At 33.8% G+C, this 23,679-nt stretch overlaps 1 protein-coding gene across 1 annotated transcript; it reads left to right on the top strand.

The window, feature by feature from the left end:
- Nucleotides 1-695: 695 nt before the first annotated feature.
- On the top strand, nt 696-2,550 carry LOC129754052 (apyrase-like; the record flags this gene model as incomplete). The annotated part of the gene is made up of 7 exons (XM_055749911.1): nt 696-838; nt 915-1,152; nt 1,209-1,406; nt 1,469-1,765; nt 1,831-2,115; nt 2,172-2,244; nt 2,306-2,550. Coding segments are annotated over exons 1-7 (1,479 nt in total), but the record flags the coding sequence as incomplete, so codon positions are not given.
- Nucleotides 2,551-23,679: the final 21,129 nt, after the last annotated feature.

The following is a 23,679-nucleotide window of genomic DNA, read 5'->3' as shown; positions in this document are numbered from 1 at the left end:
AGTGGAGATGGATTGGGCACACGCTGCGAAGAGATGAAAACGAGATTTGCAGAGAGGCGCTAGATTGGAATCCAGAAGGTCATCGAAGAAGAGGCAGACCCAGAAACTCGTGGCGGCGAAGCCTAGCCGCTGAAATCCGAACTGTCGACGAGAATCTTGACTGGGACCAAGTGAAGACGCTGGCTGCGGATCGTCAACAGTGGAGGTCTTTTACCACAGCCCTATGTACCGGAGGATCGGCGCGGGATCATTAAGTAAGTAAGTAAGTTGTGCAGAATCTTAGAGCCATGGTTAAGGCCAAGGTGCGGGTATTTGCGTATGGACTGTAAATAAAATACGAGTAAAATGTAGAATTAAGTTTAATAGTTATTTTTCAATCCCTGAAAAATTGATGGCAATCGGATGAAAACTCAAATTTTTCGAACCAATTTTGTGTGTGGCAATTTCATCGTGGACACCCTTTAGTTTTTATTCACTAATTTGAAGCTGAATAAGAACCCACAGATTATGGATTACTTAAAGGTTTGAGAAACTGTTGATTGGTCAACCAATCGTTCACTCATCTGGAGATTGATGCAAGTTATTGATTCAATTGCTGATGCACGTGCTAATTATTTTTGCAATCAATTGCTAATTCATTCATTCTGTTCCTGTCTTCTTACTGGTCAAATCGATTGAGAGACGTGCTGGTCAGAATGAGCAAAAATCTACTGTATCTAGTTTTATTATTTTTGTATCAAGGATTTACGAATGCGAAGGATAATTTACCCAATGAGCGTAAATATTTACTGAACTTTTATTCATTGACAATTATTCATTTCAACGATTTCCATTCCAGGTAAAACTTGAAAACACTAAAAATTATCAATTGTTGTTTTTTTTTCTTAATCTTTCGAATTAAATTTATTTTCCAGATTTGATGAGACAAACACTCAATCGGAAGATTGTACGGCCGTCGAAAAGGAAGCTGGCCAATGCATTGCAGGATTTGCTCGGATTCATTCGGTGGTGCAGGATCTACGAAATCGGTACCGGACAGACAATCCGATTGTCCTGAATACTGGGGGGAACTTTTTCGGCAGCCATTGGTACAATTTTATGAAACAACAGACTGCGATTGAGTTTGTTAAGTCACTTAATACTACAGTCATGGTAAGAGCGCCTTATTTATGCCAAGAGAAAAAGATTTATTAGTTATTTTTATTTAGACTCTTGGGGAGTCAGAACTTGCGGACGGATTTGATGACTTGCTTCCCTTCTTGAAACAACTGGGGCAACACGATATACCCTATGTGCTTTCAAACGTTAAGAAAATCAAAGGTCTGGACAATGTTCCGGATGTTCAAACAGTAGTTGTTGGTGGCAGAAAAGTTGCATTCATTGGAGTAGCGAATGATCAAATCAATGTGAGTATTTTTCTATGTTACTTCTACTGTTCAATCCATTGAATTCTGTTAACCCATTGAAGAGTGAAAAGTTAAACGGTAAAGTTGAAATAACGGATGCCGTAAAATCGGTCCAACATTACGCAAGTCGATTGATTCAGACTGATGTGAGAATAATCATTGTCCTATCATCGTGTGGGCTGGAAGTGGACAGAAGGATAGCCAAGGAAGCCGGCAGAAACCTCGATCTTATAGTCGGAGGTCATTCCCAGTCGTTTCTGTTTCCGGAAAATTCCGGCGCACCGTATGACAAAAACGATAAAATAGATGGAGATTACCCGACTGAGGTCGTCATTGAGAAAAATGGCAAAGATAGAACTGTTAGTATGAGTAATTTACAGATATTATTCTCAATTTTGAATAAACCTAGTTTCACCAATTTCAGATCCCAATCATCCAAGCAAAGGCATTCGGGAAGTACGTTGGCCGTTTGACAGTTTATTTTGACCACCATAGTCGGGTTAAGTTTTGGGAAGGCTTCCCGGTTTACGTTAATAACAGTATCAAACCTCAGCCGGACGTTGAGAATTTGATGCAAGGTTGGGCAAAAACCGTCGAAGATTTACAATCGCAAGGCCAGGGACTATCGGAAGTTAATTTAGATTATTCTTTCTGTCGCATTCGGGAGTGCAACTTGGGTGATTTTGTAGCAGATGCTATGGCAGATCATGTGAGAAGGGGTAATTATCTATTTAAGTTTTGAAGTTGAAATTGTTCGTTTTACAGTTTTCGAATTCCACCTTCAAACCATCTGCAATGATCCCTGGAGCATATTTCCATCAATCAATACCTGAGGGAAGTAGGTGTTTCCCCGTAAAAGATCAAATCTTTGGAACTTTATTCACGCCTTAAATTTTCAGATGTTTCAATCGCACAGATAATGGCAGCGATTCCCGAATCATCACCGTTATCATTGGTTCGTCTCAAGGGAGAAGATTTGTGGAACGTTCTGGAACAATCTGTCAACCCAGCAGATGAGGAGCAGTTTAATTGCATGCAAGTCTCGGGCCTTACGTTCACTTTCAATCCAAAACGGGAGAAAGATGACCGCATAAGGCAGGTTAAAGTAGTGGATGTAACGAATCAAACTAGTATCAGCGGTTTGATTTCTAATGATTATTATTATGTGGTTGTTCCTTCTAATCTTTCTAATGATTTCGAACATTTTCCAGCGATAGGCAATGCCACTGAAGTGAGGTTAGCTTTTGAAAATTGTTGTACAAAATATTTTTCTAAATTGCTGAAACTGTTCATTTCAGATTGGGTGACGACCTTCGGGACGTGGTGTTCAAATATTTTCGCTCTAATCCACCGCGGGAGGAAATTGAAGCCAGCAGTCGTGTGAAAAACTGCGATGATTTATGGGTGTGCTTTGGAAAAGGAAGAATAAGCTTAAACTCCTAAGTTGATCTTGAACGAAACTTGTTAGTGAATTTGTTCGATGATGAGGCTCATGATGAATCAAATATCAGATAGTTTATTAAAATGATTAAAACAAACAAAATAATCGTTACATGTTCGATGGAAATGAAACAATAGGGTTGTCCAAACCCCCAATCTTGATTAAATCGGCGAAGAAACTATTTTGACAATATTTTCGCTCAATTGGGTAACTCTAAGGCGTTCCTCCAGGACCGTGACATTTGTTTAAAATATTTTTTGGAAAAAATGATTCAAAAATAAATCGTATTTACCCCTGGCAACACTGTAACAGAACAAATTTTTGGGAAGTGTGTTTTAAAAAAGTTTTGAAGAAACTCATCAGGATAAGCCCAAAAAAACAAAACATTTTGAAATCAACATTGGTATTAATTTATTTAAGAATTTATTTTAGTACAAGCTGATCCCGTACGAACATCGTTTCGCTTATAGCTATAATGCTGAGGAGATTGTGTTTGAATTAGAGATGTACCGAATACCGCCCAAAAACGGTTTTAAGCCGAATATTCGGCTCACTGAATATTTAATCTAGGTATTCTGCCGAATAGGCAAAAAATTTATAAAATGTTCAAAAGTAAATTTTATAATACTATAGAATCATCTAAAATTTTTGGTTTAAGTAAAACATTTTAGGTGCAGCCAAGGTCACTAAATAACTAGGTTCTCTGACTTTTACAAAAAGTAGGCGTGGAGAGTGCGGTGAAGTGGGGCGATGCTCGTTATCTTTGTTTACAAATTAGCAGTGTGTTAAAATGTTCTATGGACTAAAAGTAAACAAACGCAATGAAGCAATCAACATAACTGATTCTGAAGTTTGGGAGATCGTATCACCTTCTATATACCCCCCTTGGGTGTATCCATGCATCTTTTACTGTAGATAGATTTTTACTTTGATTCCAAAGTTTCTTAATATATCCTGGCTTGTCCTTGAATCTAATTAGGAATTCGAGAACCCAGACATTGTTTAAAACTTTCCGGATTTTACTTGGATTCATTCGGATTATTTTCTGAAACAAATAAAAAACACAAAGTTCTCTCTGTTGTGTTGGGAGCCTACTTGGTTGAATGATTCAACTGAATCAAAGCAATCGAAAGATTCCTCTTAATTCAACCACGGTAAATGAAAAGTTCATATACCAGTATTTCGATAGCAACTTACTACCCTTTTCAGTGAACGTCAATCGAAAACGTTCACTGAAGAAGGTAGTAAGTTGCTATCGAAATACTGGTATATGAACTTTTCATTTACCGTGGTTGAATTAAAAGGAATCATTCGATTGCTTTGACAAAGTTCTCCTTAAAAATTTATAGATTTTGCGTTCAAACACATTTTTTAGTGTTAGTTTAAAAATAAACATAGATTTTTATTTGATCCTTAGATGCGATTTTCACACTGCTGCTAAGGTTTGATGAGAACTTTAAATTTCAAGTACATAATTTTCATTCTTTTTTCCTCTTTTATGTTTCAGAATGGTTCCTATATCTGTTCAGATTTGCCCTTTTTGAGAATAATTATCAAAAACTCGTCCAAAGTTTCCCGGTCGTATGTTTAAGATTTAAGATAATTGTTTTTTTAACAAATATTTTGAAGACTTATTGCTAAAATTCACCATTCATATCGAATAAGCAATTTCATGAAGCTTGGCACCTGTTTCGACATGTTTTGTCACAGATTTCAATGGAACCCAATTTGGTGATAAACGATCTAAAAGCGACAAGTCATCTGATGTCCTTTCAGCTATTGGTGACATTTTGAAAATCAAAGAAACCCCTACTTGAAGAAGATGTGATACTTCTGGTTGAAAATAATTGACTCAAAAACATGGAAGGCATTAAGATGGAGGAAATAGATGAAAAATCTAATAGTCGCTATTGTATTTTTATTTAAAACTGAACAGAATATTCAACCGAATATTTGATTGGCCGAATAATTGAAAAGGCCAATATTCGGTATTTGGTCGTTGGCTGAATACCACTATTCGACTTCTCTAATTCGATTGCTAATTGGAACGCATTTTCACTACAAAATTGCATAAAGTATTATTTAATTTTTTTTATAGACCTTTTTTTGTCTTCCGAACTGAAATTCGAAAAAAAATTATGATTGGCTGTCAAAAAGATCATCGGTGTATAAATTTTCGTCCTGTTCAGATGTTTAACAACGAAATTATTTCTGAAACATAAAAAAGTTAAAATGATCGAACCCTTTTTCTGTCATCTGAAACAAATTTAAATATCAGGAAAAGAACCTTCTTCCAGCAATAAAAGTTTAATAGAAAGTTTGAAATCGGACATCGATTCCTTGTCTTGTATAACTCTCGTGATTGAATTTATGCTTCGACGTGATGTCTTATCAAGTAATTATTGCGAAAACGTTAAAAAATTACTATGGACGACCTTTTTGAAGACCTCTTGTCAAACTTTACACCTGAAATCAATTATCCGACCCTTAAAACTCCCATGTGCAATTAGTGAATACTGAATAGTCAATATGGAGGGCCCATTTGGCGACCCCTGCCTCTGAATTTGATACCTTAAATCAAGGCCGTGTGAACGGGGAGGGGGGGGGGGTTTAGGGGTTTTACCCCCCCCCCCCCCCCCCATGAAGATTTTTTTCAAGTATAATTTTCGCAGTAGCATCAGATAACTTGATCTTAAATAAGTGTTAACAAGCAAGTAAAAAATTTTGCTCGCCTCCGGCGGAATTAAGTCTAAATCACCCTTGGTTCAGACATTTCATTCTACGACACTTCATGACGTTCACGATTTGAAACTAATATTTTTATTGTAAATTTTGATTTACAATTCAATTAACCTTTTGTATTGACACTCTTAACTTGAAATACAAAAACCCTAAGCTTAGAATGTTTTTTTTTTATTATGTAACTAAACAAGAACAGAGTTTGAAACAAACCATTTTAATTTTAAAATTAATTTATCGAATACTAATTTTATACATCGCTCAACATTAGATTTGAAAAAGTTTTGATGAATAACACTAGACCACAAAATCTACATTTTTCCAAAGTAAATGAATTTAGAAAAGTATTTTTGTCTAACTTGAGTGCTCTGAATCTAAATATGCAATCTTTCTATCAGTGATCAGCTGTTATAAAAATAACTTTTCAAAGTAGGTTAAAATCTTTTATGGAAGTTCTAGACTTTTTTTGACAAAACTTGAAAACAAAAAAAAATATTTTAAAAGTATTAAATGATTAAAGAATTTTCTTCAAGACGTTAAGTAATTAAGAGTTCTATTTGTTTACTTTTCTCATTTAACGAATTTTTAAAGAAGTTTGAACCAAGTTTTTAACCTTTATGCAGCAATGTCAAAAATAATTATCATGATATCTTTCCAAAATTTTCAAAAACTGTTGAATTTAACTTTTTATAATCATGCATCATCATTATAAAAGAAATAAGAACCAGATTTTTTCTCAAATGTAGGTTTATTAGTTAATCAGTTATCAATGAAGGATTTCACTTCAGTCTGACACATTTTAAAACAAAATGTGGAAGTTTAAATTTAACAAAAGATTTGAGTTAAGGGTGCTAAAATCTACCAAATTAATCATTTAAATATAAGCACCAAAATGCTTCTCCCTTGAGTTTTTATTTTTTTTATTTTTTTAGAGACGTTTTAACCAACTTTTGGTTATTCGCGTCTTTCTCTCCCTTGAGTTATCAATTAAATTTCTTAAATAAGTTTAATAACGGTAAAACGTATTTATTGAAAAAAAAAATCTTTTTGAACTTATCTTTTTCATCCTTATATTCTGTTTCAATTTTCAAATGGGTTTATCGAATTCCATAGTACAGTTTTTTTTTCTCAATATTTAAATAAATTTACCGAATTTTAAAGTCAAGCTATTTAAATTTTATAAATATTTTTAAAAAGTTTGTCAATGTTTTTCAATTCTGAATTTCAGTGTTTTTAAACATAAACCTTTTATCCTTATAAAAAATTCACATTTCAAATCGCGATTAATTTTTTTTCATATTCAAAATACATCAACTCTTGAGTTGAAAATGAAGAAAAGAAATGTAAATTAAGATGGGTAATAAATATCAATTATTATCATTTTCCTAACAATCAATCATGGCTAAGTTTTTTCCTGATCTAACATTTATTTATTGAACATCATTCGACTTAAGATTTTTTTTAAATCTGTGTTTTGGAAATATTTACATTTCAAATTTCAAAACAAGACTGCTGAGAAATTATTTTGAAGCAAATTTCTAGTTCAGAGTAAGGAACATCATTTTGAAAAATATTTCAATGACTGACCGAAATTATAATTAATTTAAAACTTTCATTGTGATTTGTTTTAAAAAGATTGATCCATTTCACGAACTCAAAATAAAAGATATTTAAGATATTATTTTTTCAGTTCGTTTAAAAATAATGAGTAAGGAAATGATGTTAGAAATCAATTTCCTTCTTTATTATGTTATTTGGTATGGTTATTATTTTTAGCAAAATTTGAATTTCGAAACCCCCCCCCCCCCCTCTCCCCCATGGACGGGTCCATCGCACGGGTCTGCCTTAAATCGATATCGCGATGAAGTTCACATTATTTACTTAAAAATATGTTTAATTCGTCATTGAAAACTTCAAATGAAAAAGTGAAGATCGAAGAAATAAAAAAAGAAACTGAATAATCGATAAGGCTGGAACAAATATCAATTTCTTCTTTTGTTACCCCCTCCCCCCCGTCCAAAATTTTCAAAAAACCCGAAGGGAGAATAAATAAAGTTTGAAGTATTTTTTGAAAATTTCGTAAAAAAAAAAATCAAGTATCCCAAAGATTACAAGACCATAAAACTAAATTTTGGAAGTTAAGACTTATTTCAGCTTTTGTATTCTTGATTATTTTTTTCGCATTATTTTGATTAATATAATAATTCGCTGCACGTCTGCATGGAGGAGAGTGATATTTTAAAAGTTCAGGATTTATTCCTCCAAGCGGCTGTTGGCAGCTGGCTCGATAAACACGATTTGAAAAATAATAATAAAAATTATAATTGAATAAATAATAAAACTTAAAATATCATCGACAATTTTCTTATTCGCTTGAAAATCCTGCTCAAGGAGATTCGGCGTTCCGGAACCGGTTGATGAGAAGAACTCCCCATCATTTCTCGGTACGCCTGACAACTAGAACGGTCATTGGTCCAAAATAGTTTATTCCGTTGTATGAGAAAGGTCGCTGATAGGCTGCCAGTCTGGATGGTGAGAGATTACCCATAGCTGGAGGCTTCGGACTAGCTTGGCGAATTGTACACCTTCGACAATTCCTTCTAACACGATCAAGTTCGGAGCGGAGGCGAGGAATATTGCACCCTATTCGAATCTAATGCAATGCAGTTTGATGATCCTGACGTGGTAGTGTGGTAGTCAATGATCAACAGGTTGGTTGCCTCGGGAGTTTAACTGTGATTTTACTGGCCTCATCCGCTCATTCGCAACGGCCGATACGTCCTCGCATTCGTAGAACACTGTACATCGATGACAGGAATTAGTTTGTAGAGAGCACTGGATTTCAAGCAATGTACGTTCCCAGGGTGAAACTCCTTGTACTCGGCTGCGTATCTATCGAGCTTCGTCCGGGTAAGCCTGCTGCTGAACACATCTGTAGATTGTGCTCTCAGCTTACTCCAACTCCTTCTGTGTCAGAGCGCCTTTCACCAGAGTAGTTTTTCTAACGGTGTTCTTGAATTTGATGAAGTAACGGTGTTAGTATCCGACAGACCATCAGAGTCGTTGTCGAAAAACGTTCGAAAAAGATGGTTTGACGCTAGCACGGATCTCTTCTATCGTCGCTCCTTGATCTCCAGCATCGCCATGCCAGAATCGGGTTCTTGTAGGAAGTCTGATCCTTGGAACCAACAACTGCTTGGCTGAAATTCCGGTAATTTTTGCCACTTCGTTCCTTCATCCGCTACATTTTGCTTGGTAGGAGATCATCTCCATTCTTCAACTTGTGTGGTATCAAGAATTTCGCTGACCCTAAACGCAACAAATTGGCCGTATCGTCGATGATCAGATCGTAACCAGCATACTACGTCAAGGAAATAAGTCCAGAAAACGCATCGTGATATCTTAATTCTGTGTGGCTAGTATCGGCATGGCGTGCTGCAACTACTGCGGCCTGGAACTTCAACGGGGCTACACGGGTCTTTGATCCAATCAGCGCACATTTCGCCTTATCTATTTCTTGAAATTTGCATTTTCGCTGGCGTCGCAGAAAACATGTAGCTCCACAATGTTGTTTGACCTGATGAACGTTATAGTATGGTAACAGAGTGGAATAGTAGGCTGAGTCGATTTGGGTCATTTTTGAACTGCTCAAACCCTGGAATCTTTAAAGCTTCGTTTTGGTTCAAAACTCATCGATGATTTTTTGCAGAATTTTTAAGCAACGTTTACATGAGTAAATTTGAACTTATAGGTTTGTACGGGAAAATTGAATATTTTGTACTGAAAAATCAACATCATTCTTGTTCCTTCTGTGGGACCGAGCCTGCTTATGATTTTTGTGCCAATTGAAAATTTTACCAAAAGAGAATTTCCGCTGAACAACTTTGTCGAAGACACTAACTTTGGAAAAAAATAATTAGCTGTTTAACAGGGGTCGTCTTTTAGCATTGATAAACAATAAATTCAAATGACATCACTGTTGGGTGCCTAGCGAGGTATTGCATGACTACACTATTGCAAGAAAGCCAATCGAGGTCTTATTTAAAAAAAACGAGCTTTGAAGTTTTCATGTAGCCCAATTTTAAACATATTTTACGAAAAGTTGTAATTTTTTTTCCTTAAAAATATCGAGAAATCATTTCTGAAAAGTGCACTAAACTGCAACGGTGTTCTCCTAGAGCTAAACACTTGCATTTTAGAAACTCAAACTTATGAAATGGTCATAAATAGTTTAACGAATTCGCACATTTGTTAATTTTTCTTCAGTTTTTTTTTCTATTTATTTCATTTAACCTTTTTTTTATTAGAGACGTTCTAATGCATTTAACTTGTAAAAAAAAAACATTTTTTTATTCTTTGAGAGCATAATTCAAATACAAATGGAAAAAAAATTTCCAACCTCACAAACATTTCCACGCAGTCTATTGAGCCCAAACTCTGATCCGGTTGAACGATTGTCGTTCCAGGTGAGATTGTACCATGGAATAGAACGTCAGCCGAAAGCTTCCGGCCAATGTGTAATTATTCCTTCAGGGCTCCTGACGGTGACTAATGATGTTTACCCAGTAAAATGGACCGAAAAAGTGAATAACCAGCCAATGTACTCGCTCACACATACGAAACACACGTACAAATCCAAAGCGAAAAAAATGGACGGAAAAGTGCTCGACCCAACAAAGCAAATGAACGAACGAACACAAAGATTGTATGCCACTCAACAACTTCAGCTCAGGGCTAGGAAAACAACAATTGTAACAGTAAGCCATGACCGGTCATGCCTTGTGGGATGTGATTTGTTGGCCATTCCCTTGGACTCCAATCCACCTGCTACTTCACTTGAATTTCCCTACAGAAAACTGATCGGAAAAAATACCTACAAAAAAAATGAACCATACAACAAGCCCCGAGAAGCAGGCGTTGATTTGATGTGCTTTCCAAATGTTCTTGATAACAAGCTCACTTTGAACAATTGCAGCTGGCTCACAAAACAGAACGTGTGCTCAACTTTGACATTCCTATTCATTTGGAGGTTGGAAAACGAATCACTCTCCACTTTTTCAACCCTCAAAACGTAGGCACACACAAACACCCCGCAGGACAGACAGTTGAACCGGAATCTGACATTAGTGAATTGGACTGTTGATGAGACATTTGTCCTGCAATGACTCGCCCGGCGGAAATCACCTGTAATTATTTGGACTGACAGGTGAAAACAATTGATAAGCTTTTTATGTCTTAGTGAATTTTCAACTCTTTACACTTAAAGTCTGCTTCATTTAATATTGGAACACAAACAATTGCGTGTAGCTCACTCATTTATTAACGAATTCATAATTTGTTTTTCATACAAATGTAGCATTTTCTTTACTCTTTCATAAAAAAAATAAAAAAAATTATTAATTGCTGTTTCGAAGAAATTCTCGTACTTTTCCCGTAAGACGGCACATTAGGCGACGCACACCCTTTTCGTCCACCGTTTTGGCGATTTGATTCCACCAGTTCTTTATTTGAGTCATGTTCCTAACAAGTTTTCCCTTTGCCTTAAGCCTCCGCTTCGTGATTGCCCAGTATTTCTCTATCGGCCGGAACTGGGGGCAGTTTGGGGGGTTGAGGTCCTTCGGTATTACGCTGACCCCGTCCGTTGCGTACCATTCCATAACCGTTTTGCTGTAATGGCAGCTTGCGAGGTCCGGCCAAAACATTACTGGACGGTCGTGGGCACGAATAAATGGCAGAATCCGTTTCTGTAGGCACTCTTTTTTGTAGACTTCTGATGTCATTGTCTTGTCAGTGAGAAAGACTTTGGTTTTCTGTCCACAACTGCATATCCCCTGCCAAATCATGTACTTGCGGGCGAATTTATCCGCAAACACGAACTTAAATTTTGCGGGTACATCCCCCCGAGCCGTCGCCAAATAAAATTTTTGACCTGGGATTTGCCCAAAGTCCGCCTTCACGAGGTCTCATCGTCCATCAGAATACATCCGTCGAACTTGGTCAGCACTTGGTCGTACAGCTTTCGAGCACGGATTCTGGCCACATTGTTCTGCTTCAGCGTCCGCTGTTTGCTGGCTCGGAATGACCTTATTCCTTCCCGGAGACGAATTCGTCGCATCGTACTGTGAGCGGCCTGGAACTTATTGGCCAAATCGCGGTCTGAAAGATTGGGATTCCTCTTGACGGCCTTGATGACTTTCCCACGCAGTTTCCGGTCGACAGTTCCACTCCGACGCTTCGAATGCGGCTTCCGAGCCGTCGTCAATGTTTCCTTGTACTGCTTGATAACACGCCATACGGTATATCTGGGCATTTTAAGCTGTTTAGCAAGCTTCGATGCCGACAACAATGGATTTTCAAGAAAACTGTGCACAATTTGATCTCTCCGTTCGGCTTCCATGGCGGTTGTTTACAAAATGCTATCGTTTGGTGTTATGACATAAATACATGGTGAAAGGTAATGAATTTCCCGACACGTGGGTGAAAAAAGTTTCCAAATCCGTCCACTAGGAGCGCCACAATGAGCAAAAGAATTTGTTCCAATATTAAATGAAGCAGACTTTAATGACATTCTTAGCTACATTCCAGGCTTCAAGTGAACCATGAAAACCAGGTGTTTTTGAACATGTGAATTATACAGTTTCTCGACTGAGAACCAAATGCTCGACGAGCTCAAGCTGAATGAATTTAGATATTTGCATTAAATTGAAGATAAAAAAAATGCATCTAAATAACAACAACAATCTTATATTTTCTAACAGGTTAGAGAAAACTCAAAGGAAAACAGACCCAAGCTTTTGCATAAATAAAAGAAAGAAAAATGATACAGTTCCAAGATTTATGAAATTTTTCTTTTAACAAGAGTTGCACTCAAAATGAAAACTAACACGATTTATTCAGTTATTCGAAACCATTTTGTCCCAAACGTTGTTTGCATTTGGTCACTTAATCCGTACTGAAATATCAATTATTCAACAAACCTGCAGAGACCGCCTAGACGAAAACAATGGCTGTAATTACATTTTTTTTTAGTTTTTTTGTTCCACATGCTTTCGGCTCCGGAATCGCTAGAAAACCAGGATCCAACTGTTTAACATCGCAGAGGGCTAGAACAGACGAAATAGGAGGGAAAAAAACCTCACAAGAGCGCTCCTCAGTGTAAAAGTTAGTTACCGTGGGAACTCCCATTTTCATAATGCTTGGCTCCTGCAGTTGGCTTTCATTTGGCGCAGCAGCTGCAACAGCTTTGAAGTAATCAGGCTCCCCACCAAAACATCATCAAAAACCAACACAGACAGCGCCGCACAACTTTAGCAACTAAACTATGAAGAGAACACAAACAAACAACAACGACGAACGACTAGGACGCTTTTACATAGCTGTTAATGCTTTTCCCTCCAGTAACTTTTCCATGTAGGGGGAAGTGTTCCTATATGCGCATATTAGGTAATATGCGAATACAGCCGATTGACGATATGGCTGGAGATTCATCATATCTAATTAGTGCAGTTTGAGGGTAATACGCTTTTAACACATGGCATAAAAAAATTAAATTATTATATAAAGTCGAAAAAATTTAAAAATTCAAACAAGATTTTTGTCAGTTTTGTTATAATATATTGAACTTTAATTATTGTGCATACAGATTCTGTGAACAAAAATTTTAGTGGTTTTTCTTTCTTATTCATCTGGAAATCGGAAATTCAACAAATTGAAGCTTTTGGCAAAGTTGTAAATGATAAGATATTGTAATAAGAGACAGGTTCTGAATGCCCATATCAAGGCAGGTTAAATGCCTATATCAAGAAAAATAGATTAGTCTTATAATTTTTTTACTTTCTATCATTTAAACATGAAATCTACGCTCAAATCACGATCTTACAGCGAAAAAAGAAGAACTTCCTACTGATCCGATAAAAATACAATATGGAAAAAATATTACCCTGAAATATGGCCATATGGCATACTTAACTATGTTTCATGCAAAAGAACTAGTGATGTAAAAAATTTCACCAAAATTTCGGCCTTGACGTATGCTTAACATCCGTTTCTACCATTTTCAATTAAATAATATCAAAATATTGCAAGTGGTAATGAAATATAGCTAAAAACATAAATATGCGCATTTAGCCCGCCAGTTTCGGAAATCGGCTATTTGGACTTCTTTTATTATAAAATTATTTTCACAAAAACTGTAAGAGATTTTAACAGAAAAATTTCACTAACGTATATAAAACAGATGTCCGCTCATGTGCATATAGTTTTCAGACTCCTATCTTTTGGAGTATAGGAGAAAATGAGTGCTTTCCTTAATATGCGCATATAGCCTTCCTCTCCCCTAAGGGTAGTTTTCCCTCATCCCCCCTTTCTGGCAGCTGCAATGATTCATGGTACCTCATATTTAGTTTTCCAAACCTCTCTTTTTTTTTTGTTTCATTCAGTTATCTGTTTGTGGGGGCTTGTTGTCTTCAACTGGCTGTGGAAGTAATTTGTTTGTTTGCTTTCTGTTTTCATGTGACCACAGGATTTATAACGCCAAGCACTGTCCTATTGTGAAAGATGTGAGACATTTAACATTTGGCGTACAATCTGATCGCTTAAACTATTGAAATGTCTCCGAATGTATTTATAATTGGGAGGGAAATTTTTTCTGTGAATGATGAATAATCCGAATTGATAGTTAAGTTGCAGTTGAAACAGAAACAAGCTTAGAAATGAAACAAATATCCCACAAAAATGACAAAAATGACAAAAATGACAAAAATGACAAAAATGACAAAAATGACAAAAATGACAAAAATGACAAAAATGACAAAAATGACAAAAATGACAAAAATGACAAAAATGACAAAAATGACAAAAATGACAAAAATGACAAAAATGACAAAAATGACAAAAATGACAAAAATGACAAAAATGACAAAAATGACAAAAATGACAAAAATGACAAAAATGACAAAAATGACAAAAATGACAAAAATGACAAAAATGACAAAAATGACAAAAATGACAAAAATGACAAAAATGACAAAAGTGACAAAAATGACAAAAATGACAAAAATGACAAAAATGACAAAAATGACAAAAATGACAAAAATGACAAAAATGACAAAAATGACAAAAATGACAAAAATGACAAAAATGACAAAAATGACAAAAATGACAAAAATGACAAAAATGACAAAAATGACAAAAATGACAAAAATGACAAAAATGACAAAAATGACAAAAATGACAAAAATGACAAAAATGACAAAAATGACAAAAATGACAAAAATGACAAAAATGACAAAAATGACAAAAATGACAAAAATGACAAAAATGACAAAAATGACAAAAATGACAAAAATGACAAAAATGACAAAAATGACAAAAATGACAAAAATGACAAAAATGACAAAAATGACAAAAATGACAAAAATGACAAAAATGACAAAAATGACAAAAATGACAAAAATGACAAAAATGACAAAAATGACAAAAATGACAAAAATGACAAAAATGACAAAAATGACAAAAATGACAAAAATGACAAAAATGACAAAAATGACAAAAATGACAAAAATGACAAAAATGACAAAAATGACAAAAATGACAAAAATGACAAAAATGACAAAAATGACAAAAATGACAAAAATGACAAAAATGACAAAAATGACAAAAATGACAAAAATGACAAAAATGACAAAAATGACAAAAATGACAAAAATGACAAAAATGACAAAAATGACAAAAATGACAAAAATGACAAAAATGACAAAAATGACAAAAATGACAAAAATGACAAAAATGACAAAAATGACAAAAATGACAAAAATGACAAAAATGACAAAAATGACAAAAATGACAAAAATGACAAAAATGACAAAAGTGACAAAAATGACAAAAATGACAAAAATGACAAAAATGACAAAAATGACAAAAATGACAAAAATGACAAAAATGACAAAAATGACAAAAATGACAAAAATGACAAAAATGACAAAAATGACAAAAATGACAAAAATGACAAAAATGACAAAAATGACAAAAATGACAAAAATGACAAAAATGACAAAAATGACAAAAATGACAAAAATGACAAAAATGACAAAAATGACAAAAAAGACAAAAAAGACAAAAATGACAAAAATGACAAAAATGACAAAAATGACAAAAATGACAAAAATGACAAAAATGACAAAAATGACAAAAATGACAAAAATGACAAAAATGACAAAAATGACAAAAATGACAAAAATGACAAAAATGACAAAAATGACAAAAATGACAAAAATGACAAAAATGAAAAAAATTACAAAAATTACAAAAATTACAAAAATTACAAAAATTACAAAAATTACAAAAATTTCAAATATTACAAAAATTACAAAAATTACAAAAAATGCAAAAATTACAAAAATTAAAAAAATTACAAAAATTACAAAAATTAAAAAATTACAAAAATTACAAGAATTACAAAAATAACAAAAATTACAAAAATTACAAAAAATACAAAAATTACAAAAATTACAAAAATTACAAAAATTACAAAAATGACAAAAATGACAAAAATGACAAAAATTATAAAAATCACAAAAATTACAAAAATTACAAAAATTATAAAAATTACAAAAATTACAAAAATTACAAAAATTACAAAAATTACAAAAATTACAAAAATTACAAAAATTACAAAAATTACAAAAAAGACAAAAATTACAAAAATTACAAAAATTACAAAAATTACAAAAATTACAAAAATTACAAAAATTACAAAAATTACAAAAATTACAAAAATTACAAAAATTACAAAAATTACAAAAATTACAAAAATTACAAAAATTACAAAAATTACAAAAATTACAAAAATTACAAAAATTACAAAAATTACAAAAATTACAAAAATTACAAAAATTACAAAAATTACAAAAATTACAAAAATTACAAAAATTACAAAAATTACAAAAATTACAGAAATTACAAAAATTACAAAAATGACAAAAATGACAAAAATGACAAAAATTACAAAAATTACAAAAATTACAAAAATAACAAAAATTACAAAAATTAAAAAAATTACAAAAATTACAAAAATTACAAAAATAACAAAAATAACAAAAATTACAAAAATTACAAAAATTACAAAAATTACAAAAATTACAAAAATTACAAAAAATTACTAAAAATACAAAAAATACAAAATTACAAAAATTACAAAAATTACAAAAATTACAAAAATTACAAAAAATACAAAAATTACAAAAATTACAAAAATTACAAAAATTACAAATTACAAAAATTACAAAAATTACAAAAATAACAAAAATTACAAAAATTACAAAAATTACAAAAATTACAAAAATTACAAAAATTACAAAAATTACAAAAATTACAAAAATTACAAAAATTACAAAAATTACAAAAATTACAAAAATTACAAAAATTACAAAAATTACAAAAATTACAAAAATTACAAAAATTACAAAAATTACAAAAATTACAAAAATTACAAAAATTACAAAAATTACAAAAATTACAAAAATTACAAAAATGACAAAAATGATTAACAGTGGAAGAATGACAGTTCTAACGAAAATTGTGAGAATTGTTATATTCAAGTAAAGACGTACGTTCCTGGCAATTCTTGAGAGCCAAATTGGAAAAGTTTCCAAGTTTTGCTTTTCTTTAGGGCTCTCCGTGAATCATCTTAGATGAAATTAATTTCAATTTTCCTTTATGAATTGGCAAACACAAAATGTGTTTTGTTTTCTCTGCAAAGATCAGAAACTACTGCTATTAGTAGATAGTGGGTTCACGAGCCCCTCCAGCTCAGCATTCAACTTTGGCAACCCCAGGCCTCATCAGCCCGAGGAAGCAAAACTCCGTTCGGTATTTTCACAGGGAGCTGACCAGATGAACAAGTTTTTATTAAACAATAAACATTTCCGTAATTAACAGTAAATGAAGATAAATTGAATCATTTCCGCACTAATATTCAAACACATGCGGGAAACCTCCGCTCTGGGATGTACCGTTATGCATACATTCAGGCGAAAAAAAAGAAGCTGCCGGATGCGGCAGAAGTTTGGCGGGGATGCCGGCTAACTGTGTGTTCATAATATTGTTAGTTTGCTGGACCGCAGCAGCAGCCACGCCACACCACGTGCTGCCTCCATCGACAAAGTCGGTCCTAGCAGATTGACCACCACCGACAGAAGCCATCTGCCTAGTAGAACCTATTGCGGAATCAGATGGCGCCCTGGAGGGAGGACGACTGACCAGCAAAAACAAACGAGGAATCGAAAATTACCAAAAGTATAACAACAACAATGGTTACATTAACACACAGTTTCAGTTCCTCTCCGCACCACCAATGAATAGTGGAGGTAAACAACGATGATGGTGGAAACAAACAGAAGTCAGCTGGTATCATTAAGGACCTTCAGCTGTTCTCCCCTTACTTCCCCCATTAAATGTATAGTACAAAACGTGTGTTTAGTTATTGGGATCTTTTTTTTTTTTCATCCGACACTTTTCGGTCATCATCGTTGACCACCTTTGGCGTGTAATATTCTGTGTCGCAATTTTTGCTCACAGGAGGTAAGGTGAAATTGACGGTGATGTGAAATGAGATTTTATTGTTAAACAAATTTTAATTCAGTATTTCGAATACGACCTTTTCTCTCTTTTTTTAGTTAAAAAACTGGCTTGTGTGAAGCTCAGTCTTGAAAAGATAGATAAAGGTGTGGAGAACAAACTCATGTCTAGGTCCAACTAAAAAAAACACGTTTGAAGGTTTTGCAAACGCGATCGTTAAAAAAACACCTTTTAAAACATTGATGTTAAAAAAACCCGATTCACATGTAAATATTCAATAATGTAGTGAAATTTGCATTTTCCTAAAAATACCGCAATAACTTTTCTGTTTCAGATCTAATCGAACTACAGTCTTCGGGTGAAATATTTGTCTCAATTTAGGCTTTAAGCAAATCAACCATAAAAAACAATCAGCTAGTGATGAAAAAAGTTATTGATGAAAAAGCAGTATTTTTCTTTTCTTCCGAACAAAACACCTCAAAATTTTATTCACTTAAGCAACCCCTCCCTATGGTCAGATCTTCCAGAAACTTGGCATGCGACCTTCTGGTAATCTAATAAATAATTTTGACTTGGAGCGAGTGAGATTTATCATGTTTCATTCTTCCTATACTATGATAAGTGTACTGCGGTTCGTTAAATTATTAAAAACTCCAAAAATTTCAGTTATGGTAAAGTAGCCATAACTTCTTCAATTTTCAACCGATTTTGATAAATAACCACTTGAAATCTTTGTTTTAAATTGAGCATTTAAGCGCAAAAGAAAATCAGGTTTTTTAAATGCTACCATCGAGTCTAAAACTTTCGTTGAAACAAAATTTTCTCTAGAAGAATGCGTTTTTTATAATTTTTTTTTCTCATAAAGTCACTAATATCAACAATACTGTTGGTCAAACGCAAAAACAGTGTTCAAATGATCGATAGAAAACTTATTCACCTTCAATATGCAAAAGAGGGATTTCAAATTACTGCTATGCCGTCCGAGATTTTTTAATCTAAGTACAAGAACTTTTTTATTTTTTCGAAATTTCATATTTGGAGAATAACTCAAAAACGGTTCTAAGAGATTTTTTTTGAATTTTATTTTCGGATTCAGCGCCCGATTTCACATTGGAAATGACCTTCAGTTTACTGAGTTCAAAAATGCTGTAAACTAGTGTTATTGATCGAAAAAGAAATGAAAATCCTTATCATCTTACAGAAATATTAAAAAAATAATCAGCTAGATTCTTGAGTGACGAACATATTATAATTTTTGAGCACCATGAAATAAGATTTTATGACCTTTAAATCATCCCGAACTAAAATCTACGCACTGCAACATGATTTACACATTGTTTCTAAATTTTCACTATCTTAAAATTTTCGGTTTTCACTTTAATCAACACGGAACAGTGATGTAATTCACATATTATAGCTGATCTCTATGGATAAATAAGCGTTTTCCTTAAGGAGGCCATTATACTCTTATCTCTCCTACAACTTAATCAATAACCTATTCGGAAATCATAACACTTCCAAAATGATGGTTCAAAAGAATTATTAGAAAGCCTTTAAACAAATTCTGAACTTGACAACTGCAAAGGGTTGCATTGAGTTTGAAGTGTTGAAGGGATTCTAAGACATCGCGTTCTGAAGAAACATAAGAGAATTGTTGAAGGAGAATTGTGATACGTCTTTTGAGCGTCGAACACCGTCACGTTATAGTGTATCATTAGACGTATCACAATTCTCCCTCAACAAACTAAAAAAATCCTATCCTCAATCTTCCTTTTACTCATTCCAACAACTCGATATTCAACTCATTCACTCGTGGATAATATTATGTCTTTTCTATTTCAGATATTCCAATAAACTCAATCGCGTGGGCATTAATGCTTCCGTACTTCCTGTTGACTTCGTGAATTCTCCTCAACTCTTTTTAAGATTGTTTCATATTCAGTATCATCATCATTCAATTTCAATCATCATCATAAAACCCCTATGAATATTATTGAACAATTTAGCCTCTAATCAACTATTTTAGTTTGATTATTATTGATTGGCTAACATTCCCCTACCCGTAACACACTACACTAAGTTTAGCTACAGCTTACCGAATCAATCCTGAAGTAGTTTGAACTAATGCCCTTCTCTTCCTGTAATCTGCTGCCGTTGTTCCGTTCACCACTTTTTCTCTGATCCATCTATTTCGTTCCGCAATCCTCTGGATCCTCAATTGATCTATCATGCATAAGGTTGCCAGAATTTTTTCCACTCCCATCCGGGCCTAGCAATTCCGGGCATTTTTTCAAAAAAAACCTGGCAAAATCCGGGCATGGATTTCAATTTTTCAAATCCAAAAACCGGGCAAAAACCGGGCAATATTTAGGTGTTATTATATATAAATGCAAAGAAAAAATGCAAAAAAATTAAACTAATATTTTATTAATGTAATTGCAGACTTCCAAAAACATTTTGGAACACTTAAATATTCAAAGGTTTATACAAGTAAATTAGCGAAATTATTTGAAACAACCGTTGAAAATTTCCATACTGTTAATCGATTTTGCTCAAATTCATTAAAAAACTTGATTTTTTTTTGGTTACTTTGCGAAAATTGTGAAAAAATCCGGGCAACATCCGGACTTTTTTTACGATATCCGGGCAACCGGGCCGGACCGGACTTTCTAGAAATTTTGCATCAAATATCCGGGCAAACCCGGATAAAACCGGGCAATCTGGCAAGCTTAATCATGCAGTTAAATTCAAATTGGAAAAGCAAAGTGCATCGCTCTTCTCACGCATCAGCGCCGAATCAAAACAAAGTGACTTCCTACCCACACTAGCTACGAATGAGCAATCCTAATGATTCTTGTCGTACTCGCACTCCACTCTTTCTCGGTATTGTAGCTCATGAGATACTTGCTGACAGTGTGAAGTCAGTTTTACCACGCAATATGCACACTTCCTCCATGGTGTTAAAGGGTGATACGGTCGAAATTTGGTCAATATCAACTTGACGTATTTCTTTCAATTTTGCATTGTGTGTGTGTGTGTGTGTGTGTGTGTGTGTGTGTGTGTGTGTGTGTGTGTGTGTGTGTGTGTGTGTGTGTGTGTGTGTGTGTGTGTGTGTGTGTGTGTATGTATGTGTGTGTGTGTGTGTGTGTGTGTGTGTGTGTGTGTGTGTGTATGTGTGTGTGTGTGTGTGTGTGTGTGTGTGTGTGTGTGTGTGTGTGTGTGTGTGTGTGTGTGTGTGTGTGTGTGTGTGTGTGTGTGTGTGTGTGTGTGTGTGTGTGTGTGTGTGTGTGTGTGTGTGTGTGTGTGTGTGTGTGTGTGTGTGTGTGTGTGTGTGTGTGTGTGTGTGTGTGTGTGTGTGTGTGTGTGTGTGTGTGTGTGTGTGTGTGTGTGTGTGTGTGTGTGTGTGTGTGTGTGTGTGTGTGTGTGTGTGTGTGTGTGTGTGTGTGTGTGTGTGTGTGTGTGTGTGTGTGTGTGTGTGTGTGTGTGTATGTGTGTGTGTGTGTGTGTGTGAGTAGAATGTTGCTCCTATTTTGATTTTGGAATTCATTCTTCAGTTGTCAAAATGCCGTTCAAAGAAGAAGAGCAGCGTATCAAAATTATGCTCGCGCATCGCGCAAATCCGAGCTACTCGCACGCAAAGCTGGCAAAATCGCTAAAAGTTCCCAAATTGATCGTTACAAATGTAATTAAAGTGTTTGCCAAAAGTCGAGTCAAAAAACGAGCCGGACTATCGACTTACAAGAAGGTAGTGACTCCAAATCGCGATGATAAGGCCCGGCAAATCGGATTTGGAAAAGCGGTAGCCTAACTAAATATTTTTCCTGAATTTTATACTAATTAAACTTGAAAAAGAAATTTAATTTGTTTTTTTTTCATATAAACGATTTCACCGATTTACACGCGTTTTCCCTTGACCAAATTTTGACCGTATCTCACTTTATTTAAATTCAATAAAAACTATATGATGGTTACCAAATGAATAATTTTCATTTTATTTACTGAAATAAGAAAAAAAATATCTGCAAAAACGTACATGGTATAAAATTTTACAGGCCTGTAAATTTACATCAGCCTGTAAAAAACGTGAACACAGAAAATAAAATGACACGTAATTTTTTTCAATCTGTAAAATTACGGTTAATGTCCTGCTCCTTTTTGTTACAGGATATTTACTATAATTTTACAGCTTTTATTTTTTACTGTGTACACAGAATTTTTTTTGGCTATTACGTGTCACTTAAACTGCAACCTTTAAAATAAATCAAACTGTAACTAACAAAACCTGTAATTTTCAATTGTTTCCCTTAAAAGTTAAAGAAGATTCATTATTATTATGTCCTGTAATGTCCTGTAAAAAAGTTGTTCACTAAAAATTAAAGGTCACGTAATTTTTTTGTCAACTTGTAAAATTAGGGTAAATGTCCTGCTCCTTTTTGTTACAGGACATTTGCGTAATTTTACAGGAAATAATTTTTGCTGTGTATGCGACTTTTCAAACATGCACACTGCACACCTTTTCATAAAAAAGAATGTTATGTCTATTCATTGTTTTCATTTTTAAGCATCTATCTACCACATTCGCCTTCTACTCTACTGTAGTATTTTATGAGCTGGTCGATCTAGAGAAGTTTATAGATTTTTAGAACAATTCTTTCTTCTATGACAAAAAAAAAAATCTAATAAATGCATGTTTCTGAAGAACCTGTCTTACCAAGTACAGGGTGAAAAGTATTTCAAAAAAAAAATTTTAAGAAAGTAATTTCAAGCAGTCTTATACAAAATTTAAACCTGAAAATTCCAAACTGCAATGATCTTCAAAGATTTTCAACGCCTTCGTTATTAATATGTACTACTTTTTATATGAATACATAACTATCGACTTACGACGAGAATATCTCAGTTTTCTGTTTATTTACCATGATCCTGCGCTCCATTGCAATTTATCATACTTTATTGGCTTTTTTAGTGCTGTCATCTTGAAATTTCTATTTCTTTGCCCCTCAACACAATTTTCCTCTGCCTGTCATTTATGTTTTTTTTTCATTTTTTTTCACTGAATTAAGGGTATCTAGTTAAAATTGCCACACTATGAAATTGCTCTTAGTTTTTAACCGTTGCACAGTGTGGTTACATAGAGCCGATGGAAAAAAAAGTCTTAAAACAGTTGAAATTCGATAAAATATGTGTTCCAATGTTCAATTATTGAAAGTACGCTACAAAAAATGTGTATTGGAGAATTTGGCCCAACTTCGATATTTAGCCCTAGAATCCATGTCTCATATATCCCATTTTTTGAAAATTTTCAATTTTATGTCAAATATCTTCTTTCATGAACGAATATGTTTGCCACTGATAATGCTATACAAATTTTGCTCATGTATACTTCATCTTAGCTCAAAATATTTCAAAATTCAAATCACAAAGCTTCATATAACCTTTTTGATGACATTTCAAATTTACACCAAATCAAAAGATCTGTTTTCATTCAATATGTTTTTTTTTTTTCAAATATAATAC

Source organism: Uranotaenia lowii, chromosome 3 (assembly GCF_029784155.1).
Source record: "Uranotaenia lowii strain MFRU-FL chromosome 3, ASM2978415v1, whole genome shotgun sequence".
NCBI classification, from domain to species: Eukaryota; Metazoa; Arthropoda; class Insecta; order Diptera; family Culicidae; genus Uranotaenia; species Uranotaenia lowii.
Note: the sequence above shows the minus strand (reverse complement) of the source record. Positions and strands in the feature narration are given on the sequence as shown.